This window comes from Argentina anserina, chromosome 3, assembly GCF_933775445.1.
Source record: "Argentina anserina chromosome 3, drPotAnse1.1, whole genome shotgun sequence".
NCBI classification, from domain to species: domain Eukaryota; kingdom Viridiplantae; phylum Streptophyta; class Magnoliopsida; order Rosales; family Rosaceae; genus Argentina; species Argentina anserina.
Window position 1 is genome coordinate 8133124 of NC_065874.1, and position 26701 is coordinate 8159824.

Sequence of the window (26701 nt, forward strand, 5' to 3'; positions counted from 1 at the left end):
GACGCCCCAATTCTTGCACAATCCCCGCCGTGCTGCCCTCTCAGACAAAACCATAATAAAACCTCCACGGCAGTCGCGGCCCCGCCTCCGCCGCCGTCAATAAGATACGACTTCTCCTCTCTCTCTCTCTCTCTCTCTCTTCCCCTCAATTCAATTCCTCGCTCAATTTCAACCATAAACTACTCCAAATGGCCGACCCGACCCGACAACCCAAATCCACCACGCCCGACACCCGAAAGCTCCGAAACATTTGCATCCTGGCCCACGTCGACCACGGCAAGACCACTCTCTGCGACCACCTCATCTCCGGCTCCGGCTCCGGCATCATCCACCCCAAGCTCGCCGGCAGCCTCCGCTACATGGACTCCCTCCCGGAGGAGCAGCGCCGCGCTATCACCATGAAGAGCTCCTCCATCGCCCTCCGCCACCGCGACCACGCCGTCACCGTCATCGACTCCCCCGGCCACATGGACTTCTGCAGCGAGGTCTCCACCGCCGCCAGGCTCAGCGACGGCGCTCTCATCCTCGTCGACGCCGTCGAGGGCGTCCACATCCAGACCCACGCCGTCCTCCGCCAGGCCTGGATCGAGAAGCTGACGCCGTGCCTCGTCATCAACAAGATCGATCGCCTGATCTCCGAGCTCGAAATGAGCCCTAGGGAAGCTTATGTTAGGTTGTTAAGAATTGTTCATGAGGTTAATAACATTGTTAGTGCTTTTAAATCTGTTAAATACTTGAATGATGTAGATGCAATCCTTTCGGGGCCGGCGGGCTCCGATGATGTGGCCTTTGAGGAGATTGAGGATGATGAGGAGCTCATGTTTCAGCCACAGAAGGGCAATGTGGCTTTTGTGTGTGCTCTGGATGGCTGGGGGTTTAGTGTTTCGCAGTTTGCCGAGTTTTATGGCAAGAAATTCGGGTGGAGCACTAGTGCATTGCAGAAGGCGCTATGGGGGCCTTGGTTTTTTAACCACAAGGAGAAGAAGATTGTGGGGCAGAAGGGTGTGAGTGGTGTGAGGAAGGCTCGGCCGATGTTTGTTGAGTTTGTGCTTGAGCCTGTTTGGAGCGTGTACCAGGCGGCTTTGAAGGAGAGGGAGGAGGCTGAGGTGATGCTTCAGAAGGTGATCAAGACATTTAGGTTGACTATACCGCCGAGGGATTTGAAAGGTGACGCAAAAGTCATGGTTCAGACCGTGATGAGCCGGTGGCTTCCTCTGCACGAGGCAATTTTGTCTATGGTTATTAGGTGTATGCCGGACCCCATCGCAGCACAGTCGTATAGGATTTCGCGGTTACTTCCAGAGAGAGAAGTTGTGGGTGATGAGGCTGATTCTAGTGTGGTTGCAGAGGCAGAGCTTGTGAGGAAATCGGTTGAAGCTTGTGATTCTAGGCCTGAAGCTCCATGTGTTGCTTTTGTTTCGAAGATGTTTGCTGTCTCAACAAAAACACTTCCAAAGTATGGGCTAAATGGGGAAGTTTTGGATAATACGTCTAATGAGGGTGAATTGGATGAGTGTTTTCTTGCATTTGCCAGGATTTATAGTGGGGTTCTTCATCCTGGTGAGAAAATTTATGTGCTTTCAGCTTTATATGATCCCTTGAAAGGGGAATCCATGCAGAAGCATGTTCAGGTGGCTAAGTTGCATTCTCTGTATCTCATGATGGGCCAAAACTTGCAGCATGTGCCAGAGGCGCAGGTAGGGGATATTGTTGCAATTCGGGGCCTTGGGCAGCATATACTAAAAACTGCAACACTTTCATCAACGAAGAATTGTTGGCCTTTCTCCAGTATGTCATTCCAGGTGTCTCCCACTTTGAAAGTTGCAATTGAGCCATCTGATCCTGCAGATATGGGTGCCTTGGAGAAGGGTTTACGGCTGCTGAACAGGGCTGACCCTTTTGTAGAGGTCACGGTTTCTGCTAGAGGAGAACTTGTTTTGTCTGCTGCAGGAGAAGTACATCTTGAAAGATGCGTGAAAGATTTGAAGGAGAGATTTGCAAGGGTAGGCTTGGAAGTGTCTAAGCCTCTTGTATCCTTCAAAGAGACCATTTTGGGAGATGAATCCACACTTGAGAACTTAAAATCATTTCTTGCTAGTTCAGAATATGTTGAGAAAGCGACACCAAGTGGAAGATGCATTGTTCGGGTGAAGGTCTTGAAGCTCCCACCTTCTCTAACTAAGGTGATTGATGAAAGTTCTGATATTCTAGCAGATATCATTGGAGTCAAGGCTGCCCAGGTTGCAAGCACTGTAGAGGATGCGACTCCGATTGAAACACTAAGGAACCGTATGATGGAGGCTGTGGAGAGTGATATTTTGTCTAGTGGTGAGTCTGACAAGGATCGGACTGAGAAATGTAAATTGAAGTGGCAGAAACTTCTTAGAAGGATCTGGGCGCTCGGTCCCTGTCATATCGGCCCTAACATCTTACTTACTCCAGAAATAAAAGTAAATGGTACTGACTCATCTGTTCTCATCCGCGGCTCCTCTCATGTTTCTGAGAAGTTAGGATTGGTGTTTGCTTCTGACTATGAGAATGCAGCTGCTGAGACATCTTCAGAAGTAACTGATGAACTATATGCTGAAGCAGAGCGCCTTCAGAGCAGTGTTTTATCTGGATTTCAACAGGCAACAGCAGCTGGACCTTTATGTGATGATCCTATGTGGGGTTTGGCATTTGTGGTTGAAGCTTACATTTTACCATTAGTTGCTCAGTCTGATGAGTTGGAAACCTCCCACCAGCATCCCGAGCAATATGGTATCTTCACAGGACAGGTAATGACAGCTGTTAAAGATGCGTGTAGAGCAGCTGTACTTCAAAAGAAACCACGGCTTGTGGAAGCTATGTACTTTTGTGAGTTGATTACGCCGACTGAACAATTGGGTAACATGTATGCTGTGCTTGGGCGACGGCGGACCAAAGTTTTAAAGGAAGAAATGCAGGAAGGCTCTCCATTGTTCACGGTACATGCCTATGTGCCGGTTGCTGAAAGCTTTGGTTTTGCGGATGAGCTTAGGAGATGGACTGCTGGAGCTGCAAGTGCTCTTCTTGTGCTTAGCCACTGGGAAGCACTTGATAAGGATCCTTTCTTTGTACCAAAAACAGACGAGGAGAAAGAAGAGTTTGGTGATGGTTCTAGTGTGCCGCCAAATACAGCCAGAAAACTGATAAATGCTGTGAGACGGCAAAAGGGTCTTCCTGTGGAGGAAAAAGTAGTGCAGCACGCGACAAAGCAGAGGACTTTGGCTCGTAAGGTATAGATAGGGGGAGCTAGTAGAGGTAGTTGATTTTGTTGATGAGTCAGACATAGTTTAGAACGTATAGGGGACAGTTCCATACTCCTTTTGTGAAAGTACAGAGGTTTTGATATTCGTAATGTACTCTAGTTACTAATGATTCTCTTCAGAATAATGAATATTCAATTTTGTTATCCACTGACTGAACTCCAGCTTCTGCTACAGTTGGATGCTGAGAGTGTTTTGTAAGTTCTTATTGCTCTTTGTAAACGTGTTCCTCGATCTGGTTACATATATGACCTATGAATTTCGTTTTCCGATGACTGCACTCCATCTTCTGCTATAATTTGATGCTGGAAGTGTCTCTAAGTTCTTATTGCTCTTTGTGGAAGTATTCCTCTAGCGAGCTCATTTCTGTATGAACTATGAAGCAGCATTGCACTGTAGGTATTATGAGTATTTTCAATGCGAACATTGCTCATTGGTCTTAGAAGAAAATTATGTTCTCATCTGTTTCCTATATTGGTTGATGGTTGCAAAATGTGTCATTCTCTAAGACTTTAGGCTTCGATGGAATTGGCTGCGGCCTGTATGAAGTACTTCACAATCGGTTTTCTCTTTTCATAGTTGGTGATGTTCGTTTCATGATCAAATTAGCCTCTATTTTCATGGTTTGTAATTTTGAAATCTGAACTTGTGATCTTGAAATGTATATTCTGGCTGGAGAAAGATTTTTATTGCTTTATTTTTTTTTCTTCCGGATCTTCAACGATATTGGTATCTTTAGGTCGTTTCCATCGCAAGATTCTTAACTTATGGCAAGACTTTTATATCAATTTTTTTTTATTCAGTGTCAACTTATTTGGGATTTGATTTAAGATTGAGATATTACAAATTTCTTTTGTTACATGGATTTAACGTACTCAAATTTGGACCTTCATATTTAAAATGGTCAATTGTATCTGATGACACTTCAGGTTATTTGATTCGAAATTTTAGATTATCTAGCTGTTAATTCTTCTTTTCTAAGTTTCGTATATCTAAGAATATATTTTGGACATTGTTTCCTTATTTTTTTTTTTTACTAAAATTAAGGCCGAAAGAAATCTACTAAACAAAAAGTTGTTCCATTTGGGAAAAATTATTATACATATGCGCCACATATCTCATATTATTAATCCATTTTTACTGTAATTGTTTCTGATTTGGTACACAAAATAATTACTCTCCCTTTGGTCACAAATTTTTTTATTATAAGAGTTTCCAATTATGATACAATCACTTTGAATCTATCCCATAATGGCTCCCATTGACTCATGACGGTACGTGTTTCCAAAGCCAACGTATCGATTAAGGAAACCTAGAATTTATGGTCTGTTATTCTATATATATCTTTCGACGCCTCCACTAGTATCGTTTGGTATTCACAAATCACACCACACTAGGGAACTTGTTCGTTACAGTCCACAAAGTGAAGAAGAAGGAGAAGGGGAAGGAGCAGAAGCATCATGGGTCGAAGGAAGATCGAAATCAAGAAAATCGAAAAGAAACCCTACCTAAAGGCCACTTATACGAAGAGGCGAAAGGGTTTGTTCGGAAAAGCTGCTGAGCTTTGTGCTATGTGTGGTGCCGAAATCGCGATTCTTACCGTTTCACCGGGTGGAAAGTTCTACAATTTTGGCCACCCTGACGTTGATTCCATCGTAGCTCGGTACCGTGGTGATGAAATTCCAGATCGTGTTGAGGAAGATCATGATTCCGTTAGTCATGAAGATGATGATGACGACGATTTAGCAGGCGAGCAAGAAGTTACAAATGCCGAGCGAGAAAGAGAATTAGAAGGCAAGCAAGAGGAGGAATTAGAGGTCACCACCGATGAAGGCACTGAGCCTATGGCCTGCGAAGAGAAGGATCATAGTAACCAGGAGACGAATCTTTTTGAGAACATCAATAGAGGAATTGGTCACTTATCTCTAGGCTCTAACCACAAGTTTTGGTGGGATGAGGAGCCTGATGATCCAGAACAACTACGGAGGTATTATCAAAGCCTAAAACAATTGAGAAACAATGTAGTTTGGTTGTTGAATGATAGGAACATGAGAGAATCATGCACCAAGGACTATTTTGGTGGGATATGAGTTCTGATTTGTATAAATAAAGTAGGGGGCATTATGCCCCATTGCCCCTTCTAGGTTTTGTAGTTTTTGTTTTTTTGATGGATGATGAAAAAGAAGTAGGAAGTTTGGCTTTATGATGTCACCTCTCGATTAGATGGACAGGCTAGGTTGATGATGCAAGTGTATACAAACAAAGCTATGTAATTGATATTGCAACAGCTTTTGTATCTCTCATTGATCAAACTACCTTTATATATAATAGTTTTCAGTATCATTAATCCTAAACCTAGTTGTATGGCCGAACAATAATACTTGGAGACCGAACGGGAATACTTGGAGAGGGAGAACGAAGTACTCGACCCTCACTCTGCAGAACTTAAGTTTAGACTATCAATGATTATGTCTCACTTTAAGTTTAAATTAACTGTGTTGGCATACAATCCTTATTCATACGTAATCTTAGATCCTAAACCTGGTACAAATGTACAATGTTGAGAAACCTAATGAAATAATGAGTCACAGACTCAAACTATAAAAAAATTATGAACCTAGATGTTGAGCTTGGATATTCAACAATGCCTCAATTTTAAGCCTAGTACAATCCCTCAACTTGAAATTCAATAAAAAAACCTAATAAAAAAAAGCTCTAACACCAGCCGCGTTTCGATTGTAGTATTTTGTTTTGAGTCAATTCTCTCTAATACAATCAATGGTAAATTGAAAACGCAAGGAACTAGTCATATTAAATATCCATCATGCCCTTGCAAAAGAATTAAAATTACAAAATATCAGCAAACATGTATGTAACAAAAAGATCTGCCATCTTAAAAACAAAAAACATCCGCTCAATTACACGATCATCAATTGGCAGCGTTGCCTCCACCCTTAACCGCTTTGACTAGCACCTCTCCTGCTCAGAATGTCACCATTGCGCCTAGAACCCCCATCCCAACTCCAGCTGCCACTGAAGGTACATCAACCTTTACAACTCCACCGGCCACCGCCACCGATGACGTTATTATTCACGTGCATGAAACCCATAACTTCCACCTGAGCCGGTACCACAGCGTCGGAAGGAGTATACTCGAAAGATTTGGAAGTACTCTTATGTCTCTTCACTAACTCAATCTTACTCCCAGCTCCATCATATATGTCCTCCTCGGCTTTGTGGAGGAGGTTAGCGGCAACGCCTAACATACTTTCCTGATAGCTAACAACTTGCTCTCCTCTGGCGACATCATCTACATGATAATATTGAAGTTTATCGATTGTAGTCTTGAAATGCTTGATAATGGAAAATTGATCCACAAAAAAATTATATATATATACGACTAAATTACGTAGAAATAAGGATTACACTTCAAATTTTTAATAATACAGATTGAAGAAGTTGCCAGCTTTTAATCTCTAATAAAGTCATTTATGCATATGGTCATTTAAAACACTTAAGATCCAAGTTGAGCAAATACCAAAATAAACCGTATGAAAACATTTTTCTTCATTCATTCCTTTTGTTTATAGTAACCATATTGTGAGCCTCGGGAAATATTAACGAGTTAAGTTAAGATTGTTAGTGATTATTTTATAATCTCGGTAATTATTAAAGTAATAGCTCGAGGATATTTTTCAGAGTTTTCAAATAAGTGACTCTCATGAATTAAGAGTCGTACACGTTACGCGAATATTTGAGAATGTTTGAGATTTTCTGGAGTTTCAAACTATTTATATGATTTTCTGAAGTTTGAAAATATAAAAGAATTATTTGGAAAATCTGAAAATGTTTATGGTGTGATCTAGACCATAGATTTAAGGTCGATTTATCACAGCCATTGGATTTCTTTTATATACATATATGGGAGTGATCATGATAAGGCTTTAGTATTCTCCTAAAATAGATCGAGTCTTCGACTCAACTGTGCTCCTCCTCCGTGCGACCCCGAAAACCACGCGCATAACCAACGTTCTTCCTCTGCACTCGCACCACCTCCGATCAATCCATCCCGGTGTCGCCGACGCGTCTTGGTTACAATTTCTCCGTCTAGGTTGATGATCCATGTAATTGATATTACAATAGATTTTGTATCTCCGATCTCATGAATTCACATTGATCAAACTCCCTTTAGATATACTAATTTTCAGTTTTATTAATCCTAAACCTAGTTGTATTCGGTCCTAGGCGGAACGCATCTAGATCACTAACATCAAAAGTTATAAAGATTTATGAGTTTGAAGAATACTTGGAGAAGGAGAACGAAGTCCCTCACTCTCCAGAACTTTAAGTTTAGACGATCGATGATTATGTCTTACTTGAAACAACTCTTAAGCTCTCAATCTCTCTTTATCGTAACCACCTCGATTAGGTTGAATTGGGATATGCTTGGTTGTGAGGGATAAAGCACTTACTATATATCATCTCAGTTCATCGATCAAACCCACTTAAAATTCGAAGCACGAGTTAAGTTTTTTATCTCGGTCTCATGGAGCGGATATATGAAGTGACTATCAAGCGTGAACCTCAACTTTGATTGGAATTTTGTTTTGTTTTTGTTTTTTGTTTTTGATAAATGAGCTAAAGTTGTATTATGCAAAGTACGATAAAAGATGTAGATATTATTGAGATCAACGGTTCAAATTTGACAAACGAGATGAGTGAGAGTGGAGTAAGTTAAGGATTTTCTTAATTTAAAAAAAAAGAGAGAATGGAGACCTACAAACACATCCAAAATTGATTTCTATTTAGAGTTGAAATTAGATACAAAATCTAAAAATTATAAAGAACCAGCATTAGAGCAACAGAAATAAGAAATTGTTCTTCTACTAAGAATTACAACCATGTAGCGAATTTTGTAGTCAATGATACTCAGTATGAGTAATCATGCAATTCATTCATACAAACTGAAGATGATTACAGTATCAATATATGACTGTGTTGGCGTACAATCCTTGTTCATATGTAATTTTGGATCATAAAGCCAGTACAAATGTACAATGTTGAGGAACTTAATGAGATAATGAGTCACAAACCTGAACTATAAAAAAAAAAGTGAACCTAGATGTTCAACTTGAATTTTTTAACAATGACCCCGATTCTAAACCTAGTACTAATCCCTCTACTTTAAATCCCATAAAAAAAACGGCTCCAACACTAGCCGCATTCGATTGTAGTCTTGAAATGCTATATAATAGAAAACGAATCCACCAAATATATATACGACTAAATTACATAGAAATTAGGGTTACACTTCAAATTTTCAATAACACGAAGAGGATTGAAGAAGTTGCCGGCTTCAGCCTTCTAATCTCTAAACAAATGACTTTAATGTGTATTGTCATCACTTTATTTTTACATCCAAGTGGAGCAAAGACCAACATAATCTTCATCTTGCATTTTTTTATAATGCGTGCGACAAAACACAACCCATCCTGAAATCCCATGAACGTTGAAAGCCTAGAATAAATATCTAACATTAGGATTTTGAACTGCTCTTTCTTTGATTGTGAAGCCAGGGCAATGCAATTGAGATGAGTCCGGACTCCATGAACCACCAGTAAGTCGGACACATTAATATTAGGAACCGTGACCATGACACCATCCAAAGCTATGAAAAATCTCTTATTTTTTGTTCACCTAATCCCATATTCATACAAACTGAAGATGATTACAGTATCAATATATGACTGTGTTGGCGTACAATCCTTTTTCATATGTAATTTTGAATCATAAAGCCAGTACAAATGTATAATGTTGAGGAACCTAATGAGATAATGAGTCACAAACCCGAACTAAAAAAAAGTGAACGTAGATGTTGAGCAATATTTTTTAACAATAACCCTGATTCCAAACCTAGTACTAATCCCTCGACTTGAAATCAAATTAAAAAAACCGGCTCCAACAATAGCCACGTTCAATTGTAGTCCTGAAATGCTCGATAATAGAAAACGAATCCACAAAATATATATATGACTAAATTACATAGAAATTAGGATTACACTTCAAATTTTCAATAACACGAAGAGATTTGAAGAAGTTGTCAACTTCAGGCTTATAATCTCTAAACAAATGACTTTAATGCGTAGTGTCATCACTTTGTTTTTAGATACAAGTGGAGCAAAGACCAACATAATCTTTGCATTTTTTTGTAATGCGTGCGACAAAACACAACCCATCCTGAAATCCCCATGAACGTTGAAAGCCTAGAATAAATAGCTAACATTATGATTTTGAACTGCTCTTTTTTTTATTGTGAAGCTATGGCAGTGCAATTGAGATGAGTCCGGACTCCATGAACCACCAGCAAGTAGGATACATACATATTAGGAACCGTGACCATGACACCATCCAAAACTATGAAAATTCCCTTATTTTTTGTTCACCTAATCCCATATTTATACAAACTAAAGATGATTACAGTATCAATATATGACTGTGTTGATGTACAATCATTGTTCATATGTAATTTTAGATCATAAAACTAGTTCAAATGTACAATGTTGAGGACCCTAATGAGATAATGAGTCACAAACCCGAACTATAAAAAAAAGTGAACGTAGATGTTGAGCAATATTTTTTAACAATGACCCTGATTTCAAACCTAGTACTAATCCCTCTACTTGAAATCAAATAAAAAATCGGCTCCAACAATAGCCACGTTCAATTGTAGTCTTGAAATTCTCAATAATAGAAAACGAATCCTTGCAATAATAGATACAAGTGGAGCAAAGACCAACATAATCTTTGCATTTTTTTGTAATGCATGCGACAAAACACAACCCATCATGAAATCCCCATGAACGTTGAAAGCCCAGAATAAATAGCTAACATTAGGATTTTGAACTGTTATTTCTTCGATTATGAAGCCAGGGCAGTGCAATTGAGATGAGTCAGGACTCCATGAACCACCAGTAAGTCGGACACATACATATTAGGAACCGTGACCATGACACAATTAAAAGCTATGAAAAATACCTTATTTTTTGTTCACCTAATCTCATATTCATACAAACTGAAGATGATTACAGTATCAATATATGAATGTGTTGGCGTACAATCCTTGTTCATATGTAATTTTGGATCATAAATCTAGTACGAATGTACAATGTTGAGGAACCTAATGAGATAATGAGTCACAAACCCGAACTATAAAAAAAAAGTGGACCTAGATGTTGAGCTTGGATTTTTAACAATCACCATGATTCCAAACCTAGTACTAATCCCTCCACTTGAAATCCAATAAAAAAACCAGCTCTAACACTAGCCGCATTCGATTATAGTCTTGAAATGCTCGATAATAGAAAACGAATCCACAAAATATATATACGACTAAATTACATAGAAATTAGGGTTACACTTCAAATTTTCAATAACACGAAGAGGATTGAAGAAGTTGTCGGCTTCAGGCTTCTAATCTCTAAACAAATGACTATAATGCGTGATGTCATCATTTTTGTTTTTAGATCCAAATGGAGCAAAGACAACCATAATCTTCATCTTGCATTTTTTTGTAATGCGTGCGACAAAACACAACTCATCTTGAAATCCCTATGAACGTTGAAAGCCCAGAATAAATAGCTAACATTAGGATTTTGAACTGCTCTTTCTTTGATTGTGAAGCTAGGGCAGTGCAATTGAGATGAGTCCAGACTCCATGAACCACCAGTAAGTCGGACACATACATATTAGGAACCGTGACCATGACACAATCAAAAGCTATGAAAAATCTCTTATTTTTTGTTCACCTAATCTCATATTCATACAAACTGAAGATGATTACAGTATCAATATATGAATGTGTTGGCGTACAATCCTTGTTCATATGTAATTTTGGATCATAAATCTAGTACAAATGTACAATGTTGAGGAACCTAATGAGATAATGAGTCACAAACCCGAACTATAAAAAAAAGTGAACCTAGATGTTGAGCTTGGATTTTTAACAATCACCATGATTCCAAACCTAGTACTAATCCCTTCACTTAAAATCCAATAAAAAACCGACTCTAACACTAGCCGCGTTCAATTGTAGTCTTGAAATGCTATATAATAGAAAATGAATCGACGAAATATATATACGACTAAATTACATAGAAATTAGGGTTACACTTCAAATTTTCAATAACACGAAGAGGATTGAAGAAGTTGCCGGCTTTAGGTTTATAATCTCTAAACAAATGACTTTAATGCGTACTGTCATCACTTTGTTTTTACATCCAAGTGGAGCAAAAGACCAACATAATCTTTGCATTTTTTTGTAATGCGTGCGACAAAACACAACCTATCATGAAATCTCCATGAACGTTGAAAGCCCAGAATAAATAGCTAACATTAGGATTTTGAACTGCTCTTTTTTTTTAATTGTGAAGCCATGGCAGTGCAATTGAGATGAGTCTGGACTCCATGAACCACTAGCAAATCGGATACATACATATTAGGAACCGTGACCATGACACCATCCAAAGCTATGAAAATTCCCTTATTTTTTATTCACCTAATCCCATATTCATACAAAATGAAGATGATTATAGTATCAATATATGACTGTGTTGACGTACAATCATTGTTCATATGTAATTTTAGATCATAAAGCTAGTTCAAATGTACAATGTTGTGGAACCTAATGAGATAATGAGTCACAAACCCGAACTAGAAAAAAAAGTGAACGTATATGTTGAGCAATATTTTTTAACAATGACTCTGATTTCAAACCTAGTACTAATCCTTCTACTTGAAATCAAATAAAAAACCGGCTCCAATAATAGCCAGGTTCAATTGTAGTCTTGAAATGCTCAATAATAGAAAACGAATCCACAAAATATATATATATATATATATATATACGACTAAATTACATAAAAATTAAGGTTACACTTCAAATTTTCAATAACACGAAGAGGATTGAAGAAGTTGCCGGCTTCAGCCTTCTAATCTCTAAACAAATGACTTTAATGCGTACTGTCATCACTTTGCTTTTAGATCCAAGTGGAGCAAATAGCAATATAATCTTTATCTTGCCTTTTTTGTAATGCGAGCGACAAAGCACAACCCATCCCGAAAATCCCCATGAATGTTGAAAGCCAAGAATAAATAGCTAATATTAGGATTTTGAACTGCTTTTTCTTCGATTTTGAAGCTGGGAAAATGCAATTGAGATGAGTCCGGACTCCATGAACCACCAGCAAGTCGGACACATACATATTAGAAACCATGACCATGACACCATGCAAAGTTATGAAAATCCCATATTTTTTGTTCACCTAGTCCTAGCAAACAACTTGCTTCTGAAATTAGTAGCATTTGTTGTTCTCCCTTAACTACTAATCTCGGCAAGTACCTTGGTATGCCACTTATTCACTCCAGGATCAATAAACATATTTTTGCTGGCATCTTTGACAAAATTCAAAATATACTAGCCAGTTGGATGAGTAGAAACCTTAACATGGCTAGAAGACTCACTCTTGTGCAATATGTAACCTCTTCTATACCAATTTATGCTATGAAAACTACTCAGTTACCTTTGAGTGTATGTGATAAGATTGACAAACTGAACAAAGATTTTATTTGGGGTGATACTGTGGATAATAAGAAGGTTCACTAGGTCAATTGGGTTGATGCTTGGCACTAGATGGGGGGGGAGATGCCTTAAGTGGCGCATTGATGATGGTAAATCTAATTCAATTTTTTTTGGACTGATGCTTAGCTCTATTCTACCATTTTATATCATCATGCCCTTCCTCATGCTATTATTGATAGTACTTCTCCAATTTGTGCTTTCTGGAATGACACTAGAAGGAATGCAAATCTCTTGGCAACTCTTGTCCCTGAATATGTTCTTTTTGATGTTGTTAATATCCATAGTGGCTATGATGAGTGCGGCAATGATACCAGAATATGAAGTGCATCTAATTGGCTATTTTATGTCAAGTCTGCCTATAATCTTGGATTTGATTTTGTAAATAAAAATGGGGCGATATTGTAAATATATAAATAATAGATTTAATTTTGAAATACAGAAAATCAGAAAATAATTATGTGTGAACAAAAATTCAGAATTAAAAAAACTAGAAACGATAACTCAACCAATACCGAACGAATAGAAGGAAAAGTCGAGTCGTGTGTGATACCACATTGTCCTTAAGGCAATTACGCCGCCTCTATCGGTGCAAGGATTCAATGACGATAGTCTCACAGGATACAACAACTTGCAAATCCTTGAAGCTGCACTACTACAAGAATATCAACAAACTGGAATGAACTCTTTCTATCACAAGAACAAGAGAACAAATTTGGGAGAGAGGTAAGAGTTAGAGAGATGTTCTTTGATTGAATATGTTTCAAATTGTGTTTCTACATGAAAGAATAGATCGTTATTTATAGAGAGGAAATCTAATCACTAAATGAATTGTCATGAATTCAAAAATGAATTTCTTAACATAAGTTCTGACGGTTACGTAATGAATTTTCATACGTTACGACCGTTACCTAATGAATTTCATTTCTTACGTTACGATTGTTACACAATGAATTTAACGGTTACAAAATTCAATCTCATTACACCTGACGTTACAAAATTTAATCTTATTGAATCTGACGTTACAAATTCAAAGTTGCTTAGTCGTTACACATTCCGTAATTCAAATAGTTTTCATGCATTTGGTGACAATTTCTTATTCACACTATAACCAATTTAACCAAATAAATATATGTTTTGTAACTCTTAATACCAGAGAATACAAGTTTATATTTACCATTACAAATTTAAGTGCGTCCACTCAAATTCTTTTAATTAAATTGGTTTAGAATAAATAGTGAAATTCACTATTTTCCAACATATTTTTCTAATGTACAGCTTTCTTTATGGAGCTCTATATGGAAATTCTGCATTCTCCTAAAATCAAGACCTTCTTTTGGTCAATGTTGCATAAAAAATTGCTTACCAATGTCCAAGGAGATAGGAGAGGCTTCACTACTTTCAAAATATGCCGCATTTGCAATTTAGAGGATGAAACTCTTCTTCATCTTTTTCGGGATTGCCCCATATCTGCAGCCATTTGGAGTGAGTTTACTAAACCTGGTACTATTATTAACTCCTTTTATTTAGACTGGGATGGTTGGATTTTTGCTCAACTCAAGTGTCATAGCTTAGTCCAGAAAGGGAAAAACTTGCGTACAAACTAGTATGTACGCGTGCGTCCAAACTCTCGTTTATTTGCACACTTTGCGAATATAAATACATGATTTTAACCGTTAAAAAGTTTAGTTTATTACTAAAGATCATTTCTGTAAAAGATCAACATAAACAAAAATCGTCTTCATAGTCGATTGCATCAAACAAATTGACGGTTGATCATGAGACTACTAACTTTCACCATAACCGTTCATTTGTTTGATGCAATCGACTATGAAGACGATTTTTGTTTATGTTGATCTTTTACAGAAATGATCTTTAGTAATAAACTAAACATTTGAACGGTTAAAATCATGTATTTATATTCGCAAAGTGTGCAAATAAACGAGAGTTTGGACGCACGCGTACATACTAGTTTGTACGCAAGTTTTTTCCGTCCAGAAAAATGTCTAATGGTGTGACTTGTTCATGTTTTATATGTTGCTTTATTTGGAAGTGTTCGGTTACAAGCACGTTTTTGACTCTGATTTTCACATTCTCCTTGTTCCCAAAAGTGTTATTTTGAGTTATGTGAATGGTATAATGCTACTTCAAATAATCATGTGAACACTGTTTTATGGTTAGAAATTTGTTGCTTGGACAATGCCTGCCGAAAATTACTACAAGCTTAACACTTACGGTTTCAGAATCTCTCCTTTGTGAAAACATTTTTATTCGTTCATTCATTTTGTTTAACTTTATGGGTTAGTCTTGTTGCAACAAGCGTTCGTCGGTAGAATGTCAAAACTAAAAGAAAAGGGGTATTAACGTCAAAGCATGATTCGTAATTCAAAAACCAGATCAAAGACCGCCGCTTGTCTCACAAATCAAAGACTCCCGTCTTTTTTAAACGGTCAAGAAATTCCTCCCCATTTTTCAAAATTCACAGACCAACCAACCGAACCAGCAAGAATCAGATCACTGATTCCCCAACATGGCGTCGTTTAAGGTACCAACTGACTCCGATTCCCTTCAATGAAGTAATTAGGGGGTTTCTCTTGTTTTCTTCTTGTTTCAAATCTTTGTTCTGTTCTGGTAAAACTAGGGTTTCGTTTCGATTTCGTCTCGTGATTATAGCTTGAATTAAAGATTGATTTTGTCTCTCTGTGTGTCTGAATTGGATCAGCGGCGGAGCTCCGCCACGAGTCAAGACCCGAACAAGATTGGGGCTTTCAAGGTCAGCCAAAAACCCTAATTTTCACTTCTTGATTACTTCTCTGTGCTTCGGTTTTCTTGGGTTGGTGCAATTCTGACGTCATTTTGTTTGGGTTTTCTGAAATCTTCAGTCGAATGTGAACATGGCACTGAATCGATTGGGCAAGGAGAATCCGACCCGCACAGGTTTCTCAAAGACTCAATTTTTGGTTCTTCTTTCGGGTTTTTCGGTGATTTAGTGACTGACTTGATTCTCTTGTTAAATTTATAAACAGTGGGTGCTAGAGCTTTTAAGGTTTATACTGAAAAAGGGGCTGCTAAACCTGATGCTGCTAGCAGGTAATGTTGATTGCCTAGTAGTACTTTAAGTTTCTGCAGCTATTTAGATGCTGACTGTGTGTAATTTTTTGATGTTTTTCGTGCTTTGGCAGGCGATCTGTCCCGGTCAAGAAATCAGCTATTCTCGACAACAAAAGTGTTGTCAAGGTAACCGATACCTCCTTAGTTTTTTTCTAGTATTTATTCTAAAAATCCATTGGTCTGCTTTATATATTACTTGTTCTGTATGTAATTCTGTCTCTGTTTCTTTGATTGTGCATTTCTAGGCTGGTTTGTTGAGTATGGAGAAGGGCAAAGCCACACTCGGTAGTGCTGGTAAGGTTTAGCCTGGCTTTGATAGGGATGCAAAGCTGAGCTTCTTATGTTGGGATTATTGATATCTCCGTTTTGTGGTGTCCTTTTGTTAGCAACTGGAATTGTTGGAAGAAGAGCATTAGCTGATGTAAGCAATGTTAAGGGAAATTCTTCCAGGGTTGTAGGGGGAGACGCCTCTAAACTAATGTTGGTACATTCTCACCTGCTTAAATTTCCTCAATTTTGGCTTCTGAACTAGAAGTTTTAAGTTCTGAGTATGCGTAATGCAGGGTTGGTAAAACTGAGAAAAAGAAGTATCTGCAACGGTATGCATATTTGACATTTGAACCCTTATGATGTTCTTACATATTATTGATGTAATTATCTATCCATATGCATAAAGAGACGTGAAATTAGATAAAGATGCTAGGAAATATGTGACTAAGATTGAGATCCTTGCTTGAGTTTGATTGTTAGTATTGTTTCTGTTTGCATGTGTTCAGGGCTTCAGTGGGTGCAGGCACTAGGACCGTTCATGTGAATGTCCAATCACTGAGATCCACCCTGGTAAGGATCTAACCTACAATATCTTGTTCTAAGTTCCCATAATTACATAACTCTGTAATGTGCTTTTCTGAGGTCAGAACATAGCATTTTGTAGTTCCATTAGGTATTCTTAAAGGTAGTCAGTATCTGGGAAAATAAGAAAATAACATATTGTAATTAAGCATGGATCCCCTTATTCTGGTTCATATGTGAACTACCTTACCACCTTAATGATCTATAAATAGTTACAATCTTGAAAGCATGGCAGTTGAAGTTAGTTTTCATGTGTTTTACTCCTGATTTAGAAAGCTGATGCAAAATATTGCTTAATCTTTAATCACACTTGCAAAAAAAATTCATTTAAAAATGAACCATAGATTTAGGTCCAAGTATTAGTGGCTATAGAATGGAGGAGTAACCGAGTAACTAGCATATAAAATTATGAGAGGTAAAATTTGGATTGCAGGCTTGGATGTGCTGTTATGGTCAAATTTCTCAGTATAAATAACTTCTTTCTCCATGAACCTTAAATGAAATTTAGACGATTATGGGGGCTAGAAAATTAAATTGAACATTTGAATGCATAACTATCTGAAGTTTTCTATAGTGAAATGAAGGCCAGTTTGCCTTTGAGAGATCAACTTAAATTGCTACTGTTGGCATTATGACATTTTACCTCAACAATCTTATCAGCATATTTCTTCTGTGTTATGGTTTGCATTCCTATAATTTTTAAGCATTTTTGGCTGTCTAAATAGGGAAAAGACAGGGAAAGCAGTCAAGGCGTTTCTGCTTTACAGACTACAAAAAGAGGTAGATTTTATACTTTAGAACTGCCATTGTAGTTTCATGAATGAGTGCTGTCTGTACTTATCTATTTCTGCTCATTGTAGATATTAAAGATCTGAAGGCCCCTTCAGAAATTCAAAGCACCAAAGCTATGGGTTTACGCAATGAATCTACGGTTGCAGATAGCAGGTCGGTGAACTTCCCAATTTATCTGTGGGTCTAAGCTATGAATCTATGTTTTTAGCTAGAAATGTTTGTAAGGCCTTACTTCAATCTTTCTATATGTCAGGAGAACTTCGAGGAATTTACCAAAGCTGACAAGGTCTCTGATCTAAAAAATTTGTTTTCTTTGCTGTGACAAAGACGTGTGGTATTGGTGTAGTTTTTTATTCAATTTATTTTCTATTTTCATCACACAGGTTTTCTTTACCAGTAGTGAAAGCTAACTCAGAAGAAGGGAGTATTTCAAAGGTATGTGTGATGGCATTCTTGTGTGAAACTGTTTGGTTGAGTTCTAGCAGAATTATGGTCTATACTGGAAACTCATCTTTTCTGCTTCTCCACCTGCAGGAAAATGTTGGGAGTCCTGGTAAGAAGCAGTCGTGTATTTAATATATTACAAGTGATAAAACAGAATGAAACTAAATGCAACTTTGGGAATGCAGCTAAGGCTAAAGTTGGCAAAAGAGTAATCTCCAGAGTGAGCAATGATATTAGGAGCTATATATCAAGGAATCGAGCGAGTGATGGCTTTCTGATGAGGTCAGTGAGATTGACCGACTAACATCCTTTTCTTTCCACTCAAGATAGTTTATATAGTTTTGCCATGTTGCTGCTTATTTCTGAAGTTCATTTCATTTCTGAATGAATGAGATGGCAGCATTGCATTTTAAGAACTACTGATTGTTTATTATCCAAGAGATCCATCCTATCCTTAATTTCCTGGTCACACCCAGTATTCTGATACATGTAACTTCCATATAGTTATAAACCTTTCCTGTTTCATAGACTGGAGATCTCCTATATTTTTTATTTTGTTACAATTACCATGTTAAACAACTATCTCAATAAAAAATTTAGTTTCTTCAATGTATTTGTTTATCATAATAATTTTAGCTCCTGTTTAAACAGACTAGATTTACATCTATGAATTATTGGCGTGTTTTCTGATTTTCCAGAGGTCAAAGGAGTTCAAATGTCCGTGTGATGCCAAGAAAATCTACGAAAGTAAGTATAATATTACATAAAATTCATCCCCCTCCCCTGGGGCCTTCCACCCACTCATATCTTCACTGTTTTGATATTCATTTAATAACCCCTCTTCCATGTGCAACTCAAAGTGGATACAGAACTTTACCTTGATGCGTGTTTTTATGTTTCTATTAGGGCTTCATCTTTAAGCATGATTATTTGGTTATCCAGTTATATACTTATATTGCTCATGCTTTGTATTGGTGATTCTTAGCTCCCGTTGCTCCTTCACCACTATTAATTTAGGATGCGTTGTTGTAGATGTGTACCAGATCATCATAAGATAGATTAGTCATCCTAGCTTTGCTTCTTAAAATTTAGTATACAGATGAAAAGTAACTAATAAATTTAATCCTTGTTTTACATTTTGTAGTCCAACCTGAAGGTTCCCCAGTCCCAAGGGATGCTACCAAAGTACATAAGAGATCCAAATAAGTTGCCTCCTGTTACTTCAACTACCTCTAAACCCCAAAAAGCTGTTGAATTTGTTATTGATGAGGATGTTAAGCAACAAATATCTCAGGGAGATATACCATCTGATGGCAACTGCAGCAAAATTGCTTCAGATATCATCTCCAGGAGAAACTCAAATAGGAGGAGATCTTATACATCTCTGTTGATGACTGGGCCAAAGGTTGAGGCTGACTCTATTCTAATAGTCCTTTCTTCACTTTCTGAATAATCCCTTTAATCACATTGGACCCAAACATGCAGTTACTAGAGGAACGTGTTGAAGCTATGAAGGAAGAGCTGCCAAGCATCGATAATCATTCCAATCAACTGGAAGTATCTGATTATGTAGATGAGATCTATCAGTACTATTGGGTTTATGAGGTGATTATCATAATGCCATTCTCTGATACCATTAGTTGCATTTTAATCTGGTTTGGCTAGCATGGTATAAAAACTTTATAATCGTGTGGAGTGCAATGCAACTAATATATATGTCTCCCATTTTAATTTAGGCTGAGTCAGTAAAAATTGAATATCAGTATAATTATCCTCAGTTTTCTTCAAATTTACTCATGTTCCTTTATTTTATGTGCATTACTATTTTATGGCTTCCTAGCTACAGCTAGTCTAGTTTGAATTATGACCTGTTCCCTGCACTAAATTCACGTTTTGATGCAGGCACAGAATCCACCTCGGGCAAATTTCCTGTTGATCCAAGCAGACATTACTCCTCATATGCGAGGCATATTGGTCAACTGGTTAATTGAAGTACAATGATGTTTCCCTCTATTTTTCTTTCTTTTTGTCCTTGGTTTCTTTTGCTTGTACTATTGTTCAGTGGATGGCTATTACCCTTCTTTTGCAATGCTAATGTATGCGAATCTGGGAACAGGTACACTTCAAATTTGATCTGATGCAAGAAACACTTTATCTCATGGTGACATTATTAGACCAATATCTTTCTCTAGTCCCAATCAAGAAGAATGAAATGCAATTAGTTGGCCTGACTGCTCTCTTGTTGGCATCAAAGTATGAGGACTTTTGGCATCCAAGGGTATGTATATATCAATATCTCAACTTGCATACCTTTTAAAATATATTGTATATTATTTCATATGTCAGCGTGTATCCAAAATAATTTGGTTTATCGTGCTATGCAAAAAATACAGGTCAAAGAGTTGATTAGCATCTCAGCTGAATCATACACTAGAGACCAGGTGCTTGGAATGGTATGTATCTGTAGTTCTTTACGTATTCATATCATATGTAAATAGTAAGTACCATTTCTTCTCCACATGTTAGGGTTTTTCTTCTTCCTAGTCTTGAAAATAAGCACTGGCTTTGTTTTTCAGGAGAGGCTCATGCTCAAGAAGTTGAAGTTTCGTCTTAACACACCTACTCCATATGTCTTTATGTTGAGATTTCTCAAGGCTGCTCAGTCAGATACAAAGGTAAGTATCATGATTGATTCCAGGGCTAATGAATGGAAATTTAATTTTTGATGTACTCCAAAACTGTAAGTGTGATAACAGTATAGGAAACAAAAACTGTAAATGACACCTTCAATAGATTGTAACTTATGTCCTTGATATTTTCTTTAGATTGAAACTTCAGGTTTGCTTACAGTTTGTTACTTTGTGGGCATTGCTGCAGCTTGAACATTTGGCTTTCTACCTTATCGAATTGTGTCTGGTTGAATATGAACCTATAATGGTCAAGCCCTCATTGCTATGTGCAGCAGCCATCTATGTTGCAAGGTGCACTCTGCATATTACTCCAGCTTGGACCCCGCTGCTTTGCAAACATGCTCGTTACGAATTATCCCAAATCAGGCACTGCTTCCTTACAAATAAGCTCATTTCCTTATGTAGCTCTTGCTTGGTAATGAATTTTAACAAATAATCTTCTACATATGCAGAGACTGCGCCGAGATGATCTTAAGATTTCAAAAAGCTGCAGGGGTAGGAAAGTTGAAGGTCACATACGAGAAATACATGAGATGTGATCTCAGTCGTGTTGCATCAATTGAACCCTTGGAGAGGCTTCCTCTTTGATGCTTCTAATGCTCAGTATTATTCAAATCTTTCCTCGAAGCTGTTGGAGTATACGTGTATATGATGTCACTGTAATTCAAATGCTGATTTACCACTGAAGTAAGAGGCGTTGTCAAGTTTTTGTTAAGACAATGAAGGGCATGTTGTAAAGAAGTCTTGTTTCCTACTGCCTAGTGATCTTATAGATGGTGTTGATTGCAATATCATGTGTCAACTGTCGTTGTAACAACTACCTTGATGATACATATGCAATGATCAATCGATCATACAGCAGTCAAAACTCAGAAGCATTGTCCTGCTAATTCTTCAGCCAAGGGGTCTTCAAATTAAGGTTTAAGCAATATGTATATATGCCCGAATTTTGTTTTAAAATATATATATATATATATATGAACACTTGCTTTTGGGTTGGTGTGAAAAGGCACCTGGGAATAATAAAGGGAAGATAAGTTCAGGTAACAACAGTTAAGTTAATCCTGGAGCTAGCCACAAGCGTTGTCCACATTGTATCCCTGGTTTTGGGGGTAGAACTGTTTAAAGAGGTAATGACAACCACGGTGGGAAACTAGGAATGCTTATAGGAAGAAAGATTAAGGTAAAGTCAGAATCACACAAGTACAACATCTATTTGCACATTGCTACTCAGCACCAAAAGAAGAATGCAAATTCAAGCATTAAAGCAACTGAATCAATGAAATATAGTATCTATCAAATGAAACAAGATTCTGTATATATATATATATATATATATATATATATATATATATATTATCCCGACCTGTATAAGCTCAAAACATAGTGCACTAGCTTCTGACAACCAACACAAGTAAACCAAACGCTCCAGGATCAACCTATGTATATACAACCTTGTTCTTCAACAAAAACCATTATTCGCTATCTACCGATATATTTCCCAATAAAAATGTAATGCTAGTATACATACAAGTTACAAAATCTATGTATAATTCATCTATAAAGTAGCTCATCAGCTAGCCAAACCTTCTTGTGGAAGCAAGAAAGTTTCCCGATCCAAAGTCCCCCTGACTGCTCGATAGAACTCCAACCATGAAGATGAGTAAGCATCCGCAGGACCCCACAAGAACGTCAAGTTGGGGCTAGCTGGGCATGCTGTGACTAAATCCAATACTGATGATGCTGGTTTGAGCTTCTGTGGGAAGTTAAACGCCAAGTTATCAACCTTATGTTCATAAATCTTGCCTTTCCGATCCAATTTATACCGTGATGTGCCCTGAAACTGGCCCTTTGCTTCCCATGGAACCCGTGGGACACCTTTCATGTTCCACCTGATCAATATCACATTCTCCGAAGGCTGCCAAATCCTATAAACCTCAAGGGAAATGTCACGGAACAGAATCTTGCCATGAAGTCTCAAGGCCCAGAAGATCAACTTGTAGTTCACAATGCCAGTGAATGTGTTCAAAGGATCCATAAATGTTATATCATCCCTGAAAATGATACAAAATAATTCCATCAGACGTACTCTATAATATAGTCAAGAAGTTTGTAATTGACTAATTGTAATGGTCATTGTATATAGATTCATAGCTACTCTAATTTGATTCCTCTTCTTGTCCTTTTTTTTTAGGCATCATAGAATTCTAGGTTCTAGGATCATCATTAGCTAGTTTGATCCTCTTACATTTCAGCTTGTACAGTTGAACATATAAACATGGCAATACAAACAAGAAATGAGAGCTAACTCTACAGTTTCATAAGCTAGAAGCTAAAAGCATCAATCATATAACCAGATTCAATTCAAATTTGAAATCTTACTATCCCGGGTAATCAATTTAGCTGTGAATAGTATAACAACTTTCCTATAAATATCAACTTTGTCAGTAAAGTTCCAACCTTTCTGGAAACCAAACACTAATCAAACAAAACCCAAGTTACCCAGATGAGAAAATCACCTGTAAATGTCATAATTAAGATCTTCAGCAAAAATCAAAGGCATATCCTCACGAAGTGTTCTGACAGCCAAGCCAAGATTGACATAAAAATCATCTCTTTGCTGCTTATCCTGTGCCCCCTTGGAGGTGTTAACCTGCGCATCGTCCAACACAGTTGGTGTCTGAACACTGGCCAGCTGAGAGAGAGGAGATAAAGAGTAGTTGTTGGGTCTTATCTGAGAAAGTGTGTGGTGAATTGGTTTCTTTAACTTGGTGTGGAGGAGTAAAGTGGGAGAGAAATTGGGTAGAAGAAAAGCCATGGCCTTTTGTTCTTCAATTCAATGCTCAGGTGGATTCAGATTTTCATGGAGAGAGAAAGAGAGGAGGTTGTATTTTTTTTCTGGGTTTTCTGTGGGTTTGGTTGGAACAGACTGAGCATATTTGATTTTGGTCTTTGATATATGAGTGGTTTGGAGCATGGCCATGAAGTTCTGATTGGAAGTGCTTCAAGGTGGACCAAGTACAATACAAATCAATCTTGGCTCTTGCACTTTTTTCCCTACACTTTGGGGTTATTTATTTGACATCTCTACATGCACAAATTCTTCTTGCTTTTAAGCCCTTTCATTCTCTAGTTGCTAAATAAATGAAAATATCAAGTGAAATTGACACCATTTTTCTTCTGCAAATTCAACTGGTTTTGTTTTTTTTTTTTTTCAGATTAACTATGGTACATGAATAATTCAAATACTACTAGGCTACTAGTGAAATACGTATTTCAAATAAGTTACAAACACATAAAAAGTCATAAATACAGAAGATTATAAATTTAAAAAGAAAAGTATGAAAACCATGTCATTCACTCATTCACCCCTTGGAAATGTGATTGCATCACCACATTCAAAGCTTTTGAATTGGGACTAAACGATTGAACAAGCTTCTGTTTGTGCTAGTTACAGTAGATACTAATTATTATTTAAGAGAGAAGAATACTAGGTGGGGAAATATTGCAAAATACAAACTGTTCATACTAGCCAGGTTTGAGAGTAGTCATTAGAGTTTTGGGAAAATTGTTCATACCTCTCACCCAATGCCAATAGAAGAAATTAACACAACTACTAATTAGGCACATAATTGCCTCTTTCAAAAGCAATCAAACACATACTTTTCACAATTTTATAACTACCTAAATATCCAAGAATATGAAAACTCATTGGAAGACCAAATCCAAGTTTGAAAAGTACAATTATACTATAACCTATCAAGTGGGCACATGCCTAATGTAGTGTGAACTTGGAACGGTGGTTCTTATATGACAAAACATGGAAACAAAGATATTCGTTTAGTGCTCTTCTTCCTTCCCGAAGGATCTATAAACTTTGAGAAGGACAGAAGGCACATTCCCCTTGGATTATACCTATTCATCAACCTCCAAAGGTCCAAACCAGTTCAGAATCGAGCATCCAGCATCCAGTTCATTGAAACGAAAACTCCTCCCACATACTAAAGTGATCTCATACATCATTGTCTTTCATTCTACCATACTGAATTCTGTTATCTTCGATCCGGGTGACTTACGGCACTGAAATTTGGAATCATATTTCTTTGTTTTTCCTCACAAAAATTACACTTCCAAGTACACTTGATTTCCAGGTCCTCAGTTTATATGTCAAATTCTTTTGATACTGATTAAATTGATTTTATGTTGGTTCAGATTATCAGTTTTGCTATTTTAGTCCAAACGAAATCTGAATGTGGAAATATCAGAATGCCTAAACCATAATCAAATAAGGCAAAGGTCAGAATCACAATTCCCAAATTCTTATTGGCAACGTACAGCACTGAAAGCCCTATTGCAGTAAGAGCATCAGAGACTCTAATTTGTTGCCATCAATGCAACATCCAATATGTCAGAAGTACAACAGAGATTACACATTATCAGAAATTATGTAAAACAAAAAAAAAGTACTCAGAAAACCTGAATTAAAATGTGGAATATCTGAATGCATAAACCTTACAGAAAAAGGACTACGCCAGAATTCAATACCAAAAATTGCTCTTGGCAACGTACAGCACTGAAAACACTATAGAAAAAGAGCATCAGAGACTCTAATTTGTTGCCTTAATCATCCAAACTTCTGCTCTAATCACAATTGAACTTAGATACAACACTAAACAAATATCGACAATCACATCATACAATAAGATCATGCTTAACAGTTAATAATACAAAGATCACAACAAACTAAAAATCTTATATTAAATTTTAGATCTTTGTAACAGAAGTAAATTCAACTATATAATTTTAACCATGTTAATCGTATCACAACATTAATTCAGAGAAAGAAAGTGATTGTTCTAGAATCATGAATGTGGGAACATCTGAATGCATAAACCTTAACAATTAAAAGGTAAATGTCAGAATCTCAGCTCCCAAATAACTCTTGGCAACGTACAGCACTAAAGCACTACTGTAATTAAGCGCATCAGAGACTCTAAATTGTTGCCTTTTCACCACAAATCCAACAACAACAGTACTTAGGTGAATAAATAAACTCCCTAGCAAATATTCCATCGAGATCAAGACTAGAACTTGTAAGTGAAGAATGAAGAAAAAGAAAAGAAGGCTCAGAAAGTGGTGTTGGCATCAGCAAGCTCCAATCTGGGCTTTCAAAGTTTGATGGTATATAATACATTCATCAATGCCTCATCAATGAAAACAAATTTTCAATATTCAAATAAACCAGAAAGCTGAACAAGAAGAGATGAGCTCAAGAGGCCTCAGAAGCTAGAGGTTGATGCATCAAAGATTTCTCTCAGATGGTACGGACAATACATCTAAACATCACCGGCCACACAACAACCAAACACAGAAGACAGGTTTCGAGGGTTGAAGTGTTGAAATCAGAGGAGGAGGAGGTTGCAGGTATGAAACAAGTGTGGTAGTATGGTTTGGAGGAATAGGTGAAGGTGTTGTTTATATAGTAGTGGACAAGAGAAACAAACCCTAGTAGTTGCAAATTACTAGCATATCCTTGATTGGGTGGGTCGGTGGGAGAATTGGATTCAATTTGGGGGTTGGACTCGTACTCCATTCAAGTAACTCAGGCCCAGATCCAGTAAGTACAGTTTTATAGGTACCGAGGTACGTTACTGTGTCTATGTTGTCAATATACACGAAGTCACGAACGATGCAATCTAAGGTCACCGGACTTTATTTTTCAGTGACAACATGGTGATATTAGTGGGTAGCAGGGTATAGTATACACACTTGTGTGTGATGAAGGAAGGGTTTGATAAAATGCACAGTGGGTGTGAGAGGATTGTTTGTGGATGAAAGTGTTGCTGCATACCATGCAACAACGTATAGCAGAATTCTCCGATATTAGTCGT

General features: G+C 37.4%; 5 protein-coding genes and 2 non-coding genes across 7 annotated transcripts; 4 read left to right on the forward strand and 3 right to left on the reverse strand.

The window, feature by feature from the left end:
• The first annotated feature begins 45 nt into the window (after positions 1-45).
• LOC126788682 (uncharacterized) lies at positions 46-3546 on the forward strand. The gene has a single exon (XM_050514693.1). The coding sequence runs from the start codon at positions 189-191 to the stop codon at positions 3261-3263; it is 3075 nt and encodes a 1024-aa protein (XP_050370650.1). The 5' UTR covers positions 46-188; the 3' UTR covers positions 3264-3546.
• A 1201-nt stretch (positions 3547-4747) lies between these two features.
• LOC126786957 (agamous-like MADS-box protein AGL29) lies at positions 4748-5377 on the forward strand. Its single transcript, XM_050512909.1, has one exon. The coding sequence runs from the start codon at positions 4748-4750 to the stop codon at positions 5375-5377; it is 630 nt and encodes a 209-aa protein (XP_050368866.1).
• A 9981-nt stretch (positions 5378-15358) lies between these two features.
• On the forward strand, positions 15359-18424 carry LOC126786958 (uncharacterized). Its single transcript, XM_050512910.1, has 15 exons — positions 15359-15466; positions 15644-15694; positions 15804-15858; positions 15948-16011; positions 16104-16158; positions 16278-16326; positions 16419-16512; positions 16596-16631; positions 16809-16872; positions 17610-17664; positions 17745-17829; positions 17930-17962; positions 18060-18111; positions 18211-18229; positions 18306-18424. Exons 1-15 carry the CDS (start codon positions 15452-15454, stop codon positions 18422-18424), a joined length of 846 nt encoding a protein of 281 aa, XP_050368867.1. The 5' UTR covers positions 15359-15451.
• An 846-nt stretch (positions 18425-19270) lies between these two features.
• Positions 19271-21441, forward strand: LOC126788686 (putative cyclin-B3-1). The gene is given in 8 exon segments (XM_050514700.1): positions 19271-19525; positions 19606-19725; positions 20023-20112; positions 20237-20398; positions 20514-20573; positions 20697-20795; positions 20998-21238; positions 21241-21441. Coding segments are annotated over 8 exon segments (1161 nt in total). The 5' UTR covers positions 19271-19294; the 3' UTR covers positions 21399-21441.
• Positions 21442-22162: 721 nt separating this feature from the next.
• On the reverse strand, positions 22163-23795 carry LOC126788689 (uncharacterized). The gene is made up of 2 exons (XM_050514705.1): positions 23330-23795; positions 22163-22864 (listed from the first exon to the last, which is right to left on the reverse strand). Exons 1-2 carry the CDS (start codon positions 23626-23628, stop codon positions 22384-22386), a joined length of 780 nt encoding a protein of 259 aa, XP_050370662.1. The 5' UTR covers positions 23629-23795; the 3' UTR covers positions 22163-22383.
• A 2137-nt stretch (positions 23796-25932) lies between these two features.
• Positions 25933-26016, reverse strand: LOC126789657 (small nucleolar RNA snoR116). Its single transcript, XR_007671573.1, has one exon. It is a non-coding gene; the product is annotated as a small nucleolar RNA snoR116 (small nucleolar RNA).
• A 68-nt stretch (positions 26017-26084) lies between these two features.
• LOC126789658 (small nucleolar RNA snoR117) lies at positions 26085-26162 on the reverse strand. The gene has a single exon (XR_007671574.1). It is a non-coding gene; the product is annotated as a small nucleolar RNA snoR117 (small nucleolar RNA).
• Positions 26163-26701: the final 539 nt, after the last annotated feature.